This window comes from Musa acuminata, chromosome BXJ1-9, assembly GCF_036884655.1.
Source record: "Musa acuminata AAA Group cultivar baxijiao chromosome BXJ1-9, Cavendish_Baxijiao_AAA, whole genome shotgun sequence".
Taxonomy (NCBI): domain Eukaryota; kingdom Viridiplantae; phylum Streptophyta; class Magnoliopsida; order Zingiberales; family Musaceae; genus Musa; species Musa acuminata.
The window spans coordinates 3,262,065-3,272,762 of record NC_088335.1 but is presented as its reverse complement, the minus strand read 5'-3'; the positions used below and the strand labels follow the sequence as shown (position 1 = coordinate 3,272,762).

At 43.8% G+C, this 10,698-nt stretch overlaps 1 protein-coding gene across 1 annotated transcript; it reads right to left on the bottom strand.

Moving 5' to 3' along the window:
• Nucleotides 1-4,656: 4,656 nt before the first annotated feature.
• LOC135592513 (phospholipid-transporting ATPase 1-like) lies at nt 4,657-10,028 on the bottom strand. Its single transcript, XM_065082002.1, has 7 exons — nt 8,384-10,028; nt 8,006-8,315; nt 6,607-7,309; nt 6,410-6,533; nt 6,119-6,338; nt 5,228-5,686; nt 4,657-5,054 (listed from the first exon to the last, which is right to left on the bottom strand). Exons 1-7 carry the CDS (start codon nt 9,780-9,782, stop codon nt 4,829-4,831), a joined length of 3,441 nt encoding a protein of 1,146 aa, XP_064938074.1. The 5' UTR covers nt 9,783-10,028; the 3' UTR covers nt 4,657-4,828.
• Nucleotides 10,029-10,698: the final 670 nt, after the last annotated feature.

Here is a 10,698-nt window from a genome sequence, read left to right as displayed (position 1 = left end):
TGTGCCGTGATCCCGTTGGAAAACAGTGATTAACCATGGATGTCATTTGGAACATGACCAGTTTGTAGCTTTGCTCTAATGTTATAGGCATTAGGTCACCATGATCATTAATCTAATAACACCTAGATCAGGTGGGAGTACTGGTGATTAGTGGACTAATAGTCTGCAAATTCCCTTGATTAACCATGAACCAATCTGCTGCTATCTTACCACTGTTGATTAGATTCCTGCAGAGTAGTGTATGGTCCAACCTAATCACACACTTCGGCGTCTACTAAATCAACATCTCATCATGCAGAGTTGCAGTGGATAGAAACCCTAACCCTGGTGCAGTTAAGGTTTCTTCTCTCCGAGGTTCCACCAACACATGGGTTTCTAGCTAGGTTAGCTCATGTGAGAGGGATGAAGGTAGGGTTTGGCGTTTGTACACCAGTGTGGGGAACGTGATGCGTTGTCTGAGGGAGGAGGAGAAGGTGGTGGTGGTCAAAAGGAATGACCATCCTTAAATTATTAGGGCTGACGTTGCATGGGAATGCAGCGAGTGGGCAGCGACAATGCACCCAGTTCCGATGACAAAAGAACAGCAGGCTGATGAGGTAAAGAAAACAACAGCAGTGGGAAATATAATAAGTCGGTGGGTGGGAGAGAGAGAGAGAGAGAGAGAGGCGCAAGGGAGACCGCGGAGGGAGGCTAGGGGCCGGTGGGTGTCTTACCGAGACGTAGTTAATGACCTTTGTCCCCTTCCTTGGCCACCAAAAGGGCCATGGTTTCAGCTCCTCCTTGGCATCAAGCTTGAACTTTCTGCTCGTCCTGATTGACCGCTTGCATGTTTCTAAGGCACCATCTTCTAGGGTTTACTGGCCAACCACAGCATCATTAGTTCCTCATAAAGAAGACACAGCATCATCGACTGTACATGCAAGAACTAGTGAGCATCATGAGAGAATTAGTGCTGCTGCACTCACCTGGCTGCATTGTTTATGATACCAATGGAACTGTACGTTGGTTGATATCTAAAAGCGAACCACAGGAAGCAAGGCAAGCTCATCTGACGTAGAGGATATCGAAAAGCTCGGCAAACTCACAGAGACAATTACTTCCCCTACGGTAAAATATACTTCTTTATTGTCATCTTCTTCACCAAAGCTCTTAAACTGCTGGGAGCTTACTGAGCAATATAGTCCAAACAACAACCTTGTTCTTACCATCATACGTGATGTGAATGGGGGAGGACTCCATTGGATCACCAGGAAGGAGAGAGTAGGTCATGTTTGTCCTTTTGGTGAACACTTGCACACTTGGTTTGTTCTGTGATCAGAACATGCATATGCCTCCTGAGACACAAAGAACTGATCGTGCCATGACAAAGTTCTCATGCATGCACAATCCAGTTTGACATAAACAAATGGTTGCTGGTCACTTTATGTTCCCTCCATGTGCCAGACTCACACTTACATATGATGACTTTAAGCTTGCCAACTTGTTTCGTTTTCTCTGTCTTGATTGGACGTATGCACTGCATGTTGTTTATTGATTCCAACTGAAGAACCATGTGACAGGTCTTCTCTGTACTGCCAAGAAAAATGGGTAAGCAAACAAAACATATGAAATCATCATTGATGTGGACAAACCATCTTTCAATCATCACCTTTTTTTCCCCTTCCCTCGTTAAAAATCCTTTCGGCACCAAATCATGTCACACACAACAGTGTTCCTAAAGCACATCTGATCAAAGCTCAAGCAAACAGCCCTTTGGCTAATTGTCGGATATGTTGCTAAGTAATCTATTGATTTCTCGCTTCTGATGCATAGCATACGCCAAAAGTGGTCGCTGTGCGGCTGCAAAAGTTCTGTATGAGCTGCTGCTTGCCTCCACAACATGCTGAGACAAAAGCATCTCGTTCTCGAGTTTCTTATGTGAATCCCTACTTCTACTTTGAGGTTTTCGTAGATCAAATGGATGATACTTAAACCACGCATCTTCCATCTTGATGGTCAGTCAATCTAGCTACTCGTAGATGCCTTGACGCCGAAACGAATTCTATAAACATGGGGAGAGGTAGAAGCGCTTGATGTTGAACTTAATGGAATGCAATCGAGTTCATGTGGTTCGGCTTTCGCCATGCATCTTTTCTCTGGAAATAGGGTAATCTAAAGAGTCCGAGGGTGCATGCACCATTCTCTAAAGCCAACCCTTCTCAAAGCATGTGCCTTAAAAGAACCTCACACCTCTCGACGAGTATCTCCGTCACATCCTCTGTAGAAATCGACCGTAATGTCGGCAGACAAAGACCGAAATCTTTACGAGCTAAACAAGCAAACATTTTTGTGTGTGAGAGATGGCAATCCAAATCTTTTAGGCAGCATCATCATCTTCATCTCCCTCGGAGGTTCTCGTTCTTGGAGTTCGGGTCCAAAGCGCGTGGAGTTCATGCACAGACAACGGCGTCAGAAGAGCAGCCCCGGTGGTGTGTGCATGGTGGCATCCATGATTCGGGAGAAGGTGCAGAAGGTCCAACAAAGCTTGTATTTATTTGCCTGGTTCTGTACATCTGTAGCCTGAACTGATGCATTGATGTCAGCAAGGGAGGTCGGCGAGCTCTCGAGTTACATCATTTGTCTGGGAACACAGTGCACATGTATGTTCCATAGTTTTATCGTCCTCGAGTACAGGGCGGGCACAACCAACAACAGATGCTTCACTGAAACACATATAAAAGAAGAAGAAGAAGAAGAAGAGCCATAGTTTACTTGGCATACATCCCTATCAAAGTAGGATGGCAAGTCCTTCACCATCCATCCACAAACCAAAAACAATTCAGGTGTTCATACTTCATAGCTCATCCCACACCACAAAGAACACAGTGTGGGGGCTGTATCATTCATTCACCATAGCTGAGGGTGATGAGGTTAAGTATGCTGGTCTTACACGATTCAAGATTTCTTGATGCATGATGACAACATGACAGATTCGAAAGGCTATGAATATTCTTTCTATCACTTATCGTACTAATAAATTTTCTATCACATACTCTCAGGACCTAAAAATTGGAGGAAATTGGAAAATGACATGAACCAACTTATCATATGAAGACAACGTGAAGCTCCTTTCCATGTACTTGCGACTCTCATCTTTCTCCCCCTTCATCTCACAACTCCCTTTTGCAAATCAACAACGTAATAATCTTACTATTAATTATTCCGCACTGCACCCAACATCATATCTGGCATCCACAAATCTTCCTGTCCCAACCGGTCACTTCGATGTCTTTCACGGTCAAATCTTGCCAACCAAGAAGAGCATGGATGTGGGTGTGTGTGTGTGTGTGTGTGTGTGTGTGTGTGACTTTTCCTCGTTCCTAAATCAAATCAAATGGAGGACGTATGCGTCCAAGATGGCTTAGAATGCTAACTCCATTGATTAAGGATGGTGCTGTCATGGAAGGTCGGGAAAGAGGCCGACGAATGCTGAGCCTTCCGTACCAATACCATTGCCATTAAGGGGTGTTTCCACCATGGCAACACAACCAACCAAGACTGTGTTTGGGAAAAAAGATTAGATATGAAATTCTGTATATATGAAGATAATAAATATCAATTTTTTATATATAAATTAAATAAGTTGTTATTTATATTAAATATATTATAAATAATCTAATAGTATAAGTTAGGATAAATCGTATTAATCTTTCATTATAAAATAATGAGGTTATAATATCACTATTTTTAGATAAATTAGAGGATATTAAGTAGGAGAAGAAATCCTAAAGATCTATATTGATATTTAGATCAGCATATCAAAAAGTATGACAACCAAAACTAATTTCAATAGCCAATAGTCAAATCTTTCTTCTAAAATTCTTTTCTTTCCTCGTGAAGATTTTATTTTTTTTATTTAACTCATATCAGGATTTAAAATTTTTAATTAACCCCAATAAATCCCACTTCTATTTCTCTGTGACTAATAAATTTCTCTAAAGACAATGATTTAGTTATCATATTTGATTCAATAATTTTATCTCTGAAACCCAAACATATTTGATGTCAATATGCTTGAATCTAGAATAAATAATTAGATTTGTACGCAGATGAATAATATTTTGATTGTCACAATGTAAAATAAACTTCTCTTGTTCGAGTCATAACTCTTTTTCATCTATTAAAATTCTTTACAATCTTTTGTTACAGCTAAATATACTCAACTTACAAAACGACATATTTATATAATTTTACTATCAATATTTTACTTCTCCTGAAAATGACATCAAGTAATCAGGATTTCTAGAATCAATATCAGGAAATGTTCTATTAGCAGATTTTAATCGTTTAATTTAAGAATGATTTACATCCGATCATAATCTTTTTTTGTTCCAGAATATCATTGGTAGAATCAGATAAAGCGTCAAAATCATCTCTTCAATTCCTACAAAATTATGTCGAAAATTAGCAAAGTGTTAAGAAGGTTAATCATCTGATAGCATACTTGGAACCTTATATAAAGTGATGAAGAGCCATAGAAGATTAATTTATGTTTGAGAGAATCATAGAAATAATTATGGATTTACAGCTCATCCAGTTATAAATGGTAAGAACACTAAATTTGGTTTAGTTACTACACTAAATGGACAATCCTTGCAACAAGAAACGCTCCAAACCTCGAGTAGCAGCAGAATGAAACTAATCCAAAATTTTGTTTAGTACATGAAATAGAGGGATGCGATCACCCTAATGAAAAAGCAAACAAAGTTCAGTAAGAATCTAACAGCTAAATAATCTGCCAATGTACAAAGTAAACAAGAAATTAGAACCAAAAAAAGAAAAAACAAGATTAGGTATTCTCCTGCTGAGGATCTGTAGAGGTCTGCAATGGAGCTTCCAAAGCACTGTCATTGTTTTGCTTCGCAAACTTCTCAATTTCCCTTGCAATTTGGATATCGTCGGGCCATATGTATGCTGCAAACACCTTAACCACAATTCGCGGAAGCAATGCAAACACCACGACACAAAGTAAGCAGAGCCAGAATAATTCGGTAGCCATTAGATTATTGATTGCCCTGGCATATGAAAAAATATATATTAGATTATGTATGTATGTATGTATGTATGTATGTATGTATGTATGTATGTATGGTATGCAATCACTGAATGACTTCAAGAATGGTATCGGAATTGACACTGAGGATTACATGAAAATGTGATACTGAAGGAAAGTGTTGCAAGAAATTACCAGTAACCAGGTGCTGAAGGCGATGCATCTATCGCGATAATACAGCCCATTGCTATGGATGTGACACCCGAAAAGGTCACAATTAGAATCCAGTTCCACCTGAACACATCCATAGCCAAGTGTATGTTGACCAACAGAACCACTGAAATGATCCATATATCTCCTAAGCTGGCTTCATCCAATGAACTCTCTGAATAGAAATAAAAGGGAACAAAGACAATGACAAGACTCTGCCAAATTGAATCCATCATGATCAGAATAAACAGCTTCAGGTTATAATGTTCATCTCGAAGCCCTGGTCCGTAGAGTTCTGGGTACGCAAGCAGTGTTCTTCGACTCAAATCCTGGTCATATATTCCAACCATTACGGTCGGAAGTGCAGTATAAACAGCTGAAAATAGCAACCCACTGATCTCGTTGATAGGATTCATCAAGCTGACTGCTGAGAAAAATGTGTACCTGCAGTTAACAGCAATTTAGGTTAAGTGAATGTATTTTTCCAACAAATCAATGGTGTCCACCGTTTCAAAAGAATCTCAAAATGTTGAAACCTATACACATACACTCATACAAAAAACAGGAGTATTATCAAAAAATTAAATGTAATCATGAGACTTAAATCTAATCCATTTATTGTAAAGGATTCTCTTTTTTATTAAATAGTTTTGCCTGATTACCTATTCAAGTTAAAACAAAGTGTGATTTCATAAATTCAAAGACATCACAAGTACTACTTAGAAAGATTATCCAAAACCTTGTAACTAAGATACAAAAAAGTTGATACTCAAATAGGATATCTTAAGTAGAAAAGGCAACAATTGCAGTGAGAGATTTCTGCGCATGATAAACGGAAAAAAGCTGACCAATTTGAGTATTACTTCTGATGCTTACCAGTAAATCATGAATACAAACACGGCATTCCTGTAAAAGTTGTAGAGGATCATGTAACCTATCCTCTGGTAATTCCAGTGACCATGAACCAGTAGAAGAGGAACCAAAAACCTGAACTGCCCCATGGCAAAATCCGATGCCATTACTGCTTGTCGGCCCTCCTGACCACTGATGCCAACGCCAACATCAGCCATTTGAATCATTGATACATCATTAGCACCTGGTCGATGAGGAAAAGATCATGTAACAAGTAACATCACCAATAGAAACAATGCAACAGAGGATTCTTACCATCACCAATAGAAAGTGTCATGTCGTTTGTTCTCTTCTTCATAAGCGCGACTATACCAGCCTTCTGCAGTGGAGCCACTCGGCAACACAAAACCACATCGCACGAAGTGGCTAACCTGTACAGCTGCCTCACCAAGATTAGATAGCATCAGTAAGTAAGCAGAACCAGCAAAGGCAATAACCTATTTAGCAATTACCTCATCTTCTAATTCAGTTTCAAGAATGTGAAATAAAGTAGGGCCATCGATAATTAAGGCCACAAGAACTCTAGCAGAATCATTGCCACCTTCATCGGTCCGTGTTCTCAACTTTGTCAGTTGGTTGCAATTGGAAGTGGCATCTTCAAGACTCTGTTTACAGGACTCCTTGGAATGGCTGTTGATTATGATCTTGGTCATATCGTCTGATAGAAGCTTGCATGAATAGCCGATAGATATAGCAGTTTCCTGTTTGTCCCCTGTTAGAACCCAGACCTTGATTCCAGCCTCTCTCAGAGATTCTATGGCCTCAGGCACACCTTGCTGCAGTTTATCTTCAATTCCAGTGGCTCCCAAGATCCGGATATCGGACTCTACCTTGATTGCGACATCCCGGAGAAGGTCTGCCCTTCCAGCTAATGATGTGCTTGCTTTATCATAAGAAAGCTTCCAGTTTTCAAACTCTGTGCCACTTAAATCCCGCATGCCAATTACCAAAGTCCTTAACCCCAAGGAAGAGTAGGCATGAAGATGCATCTCAGTCGCCTGTATTATCTCTGAATCGAAGGATTTATCAAGAATGCTGAACATTGCACTGTCTGCACCTTTAACAAATAATTTTATAGACTTGTCAGGACAGCAAATTACCGCTGACATTCTCTTTCGGTCACTGTCAAACTCATGAAGGCCCAGAACCTCAAACCTACATGAACAACAATAACAGGATCCAAGAAAATTAAGGCTTCTGCAAAGAGATGGTAGAACGGAACCGAATTGTACGGATAAAAACATCTGGTGCAGCAAATCATTTGGTCAATTGCCATTTGTGAAACAAATGAGCCACATTTGCAGATAAAAACAAATCAACCACATGAACTAGTGAGATAGCCTTTCGAGATAGAAATCATCTTTCTGGCAAGAATCACATTGTGTAGAATTCTTTGAGCTTTCTATTTACTATCTTTATTTTCGCTATAATGAAACAGGCTTCATTACAATATTCAAGAGTAATAAAGCAATATCTGTCAGAAGCTAAGAAAATCAAATTTCAAAATAGAAATTATTGAAGGCAACAAAGGCAACTCCTACCTGAAAAGAATGAAGAACATGGAGACAGCATGATGGTAATTTTCTTATGAATTAATCTACTCCATACTAGTGATGATTTGGAAATAGGATTTTATGATACATTCGAGAGTTTGGATTCCTTGGAAGACCACCTTAATTTCAAGGATTCACAAGGATCAACGAAACCTAGTTATGATCTAAATGCCCTGCAACATGTCTTAACTCTCCTGATTGATAGAAATCTGGTGTTATCCAGATTAAGAGTAAACATCAAGCAATTTATATAGTATCAAGAATTCAGAACTACCATGACCAGAATTTAGGCGAGTACCTTTGTCTCTCCCCAAGAACATCAATGGTGATATGCCCAGATGTTTTTTCGATTAGCACAAAACCATATGCTGCAGCAGCATACACCAGGGCCTGCTCGTCGGGCGACTCGCCCTGATAGTCAATCGACTTCACTCCCGGGTCAGATGTGTCCACTACCTGAGGCACGATGGTGTTGCAAGTAGCCAATGCAAGGAAGAAATCAAGAGCATGAAGTCCTGCCTCTGTATCCCTCCCTGTTTCCAACAGTCTCAGGAGATTGCGATCGGTGTCGACGATGACTTTTGGCCTCAATACTTCACCACCAACACCTAGCAACATGATAGAAGCAATTCATCAAACAGTTCCAGTTCATTGACCAAGAACATGTAGAGCTTACCAATGGCGGGATGAGGAGCGATCTCGCCCGGTGACAGAGGCACTCCGTCATTGTAATCGACCCCGTTAATACTGGCACACTGGAAGACCATCTTGTTCTCCGTGAGCGTGCCGGTCTTATCCGAGAACACATACTTGATCTGCCCTAAATCCTCGTTTATGTTCAACGCCCTGCACTGCAGCTTGTTGCCGGTCGCCTCATGGCACATGCTCTTGTCCCGGGTCATCATGAATGACTGCATCACCCTCGACATCTCCATGGATATGTAGAGCGAGATGGGGATGAAGTTCTGGAAGCTGAAAATGGACTTGAGGAACGCGAATAGCATCTCCAGCCCCAATCCATTGTACAGGTAGACCCTGGGCGGAACCTTGGAGTAGTCCATCTTCCGGTAGAACGGCAACGTGTCGAGCGTATCCCTGTTCCTGTGAAGCCAGGTCACGGTGCAGATGGCGATGACGGAGCAAAGGACGATCATTATGACGGCGAGCACGATGATTTCACGGTTCATCCGCGTCTCCAGCCGGCTGCGCTTGGAGGGGGCGCCCGAGCTGTTGAGCATCACCTTGGTCTCCATCCCGATGTAGACCGCGACGCCGACGACCCACGAGGTGTTCTTGATCTCGCAGCCGCGGAGGACGATGTTGGTGGGCCCGAGCGGGATCCTGGGGCCGTCGCCGAGCTCGATGGTGGCCTGGAACCCGTAGATGTTGAGGTCGGGTGGCTCGCAGCGGAGGATGGCGCCGGCCAGGGCCTCGGGGTCGAGGGTGGCGGTCTGGACCTTGGCGTACCGGGTCTTGAGGTTGGACTCGCCGTCGAGGTTGATTGTCTGGACGTAGGCGGCGCCGGTGGGGTCGCTGGTCCCGAGGAGGACCATGTCGCAGGGGAGAGTCTCGTTGGCCTCGACGCGGACGAGCTCCCCGACGCGGACCTCCTTCCACTTCTTCTTGACGGTGGCGGTGGCCTGTGGTCGGTGAAGGGGGAGGATGGCGGCGAGCCGGTTGTTCTCAGCGATGTCGGAGCGGTGGCGTTGGTAGTCCTCGTAGGCGTCCTTGATGGCGGTGAGGACAAGAACGGTGCCGAGAGGGACGAATGCGGTCTGGCGGCCGAAGACGGTGAGCTGGGGGATCTGGTTGAGGAGTGCTAGCGCCAGGAAGTAGATGTAGGCGACGCGGCGGAACTGCTCGAACAGGTTGCGGGGGACGAAGGTGAGCAGCGAGTACTTGGTGGTGCGGATGGCATTGCTGGCGCCGACGCCGGATCCGGGGGACGCCGACCGATCCGGGTCGCCGACAAAGATCAGGCGGGCATCCTGGGGGTCGGCGGCGGTGGTGGTGGAAGCCATGGGGGGGAGGAGAGGGAGGGAGAGCTTGGAGGAGGAGGAACAGCAGCCTTGCATAGAAGTAGAGAAGGGGCTGGGCGGACGCGGAGGCGAAGGCGAAGCCGAAGGCGAAGGTTCCAGTTGCCGAGGACTGGAATTCTTTTATTAGTGTCACTGGTCTCGCGTTCAGATGGCCGATGTCCGGTGGTGGCAGTCAAAGACGTGACCGGTTTCGAGGAACGACGCGGAAACTAAGAAAGGATGAACGGTGCTGCAACGCGGCGCTGTCACGGAGCAGAGAGAGAGAGAGAGAGAGAAAGAGCTCACATCGTCTGGTAACCCGATGGCGAGGATATCACCTGCAGCGTGGGACCCACTCGAGTGATGTCGGCGACTGTGCTGCGCTGCGCTGTTGTGCGGGGGGAGAAGGTTTCGGGGAGGTGTGCGTGGGACGCGAATGGATTTCGACACGACGAGGAGGGCAGTTATTTTATCGACTGTTTAGTACATGGCAACCCACAATCTTATCCGCGCCGTGGTTGGAAAGACATGTCTTTACGATGGGGCCCGCGTGGACTCGATGCTTGTGTCCAATCCGAAGACAGGTTAACTTCCGGGCGAAAGTAAGAACGGGTGGCACAAGCACGAGCCGAGTGATTGGATCCCACGACGAAAGTCACGACATCACGGCAGGAGTGGCGTGCGTTTTACCAACTCGGGATCCGAGGTGTGGACGCAACGCAAGCGCGCGCTGAGGAGGACTGCTAAAATAATGACACGAGGAGTCACGCACCATTTATTATTATTGTCTTTGCCTTCTTACGAACCACAAAACAGGAAGTGTCGCACGGCGTATATTTCGTGTTACCTTCTCATCCACAGGTACCCGTTTTATATCGAGTTTATTATATGGTCATGTAGGATTTGGATGTGGTGCACGCCGATGCGAGTAAGTTATTCGGCTCATAATATATTATATGATGAGAGTGTAGAT

Coding starts and splice junctions, on each gene's coding strand:
- LOC135592513 (XM_065082002.1), bottom strand. CDS start 9,782: ATGCAAGGCTGCTGTTCCTCCTCCTCCAAGCTCTCCCTCCCTCTCCTC. Junction 8,316..8,383: donor CGCTCCTCATCCCGCCATTG/GTAAGCTCTACA, acceptor TCATGTTGCTAG/GTGTTGGTGGTGAAGTATTG. Junction 7,310..8,005: donor GTTCTTGGGGAGAGACAAAG/GTACTCGCCTAA, acceptor TTGTTCATGTAG/GTTTGAGGTTCTGGGCCTTC.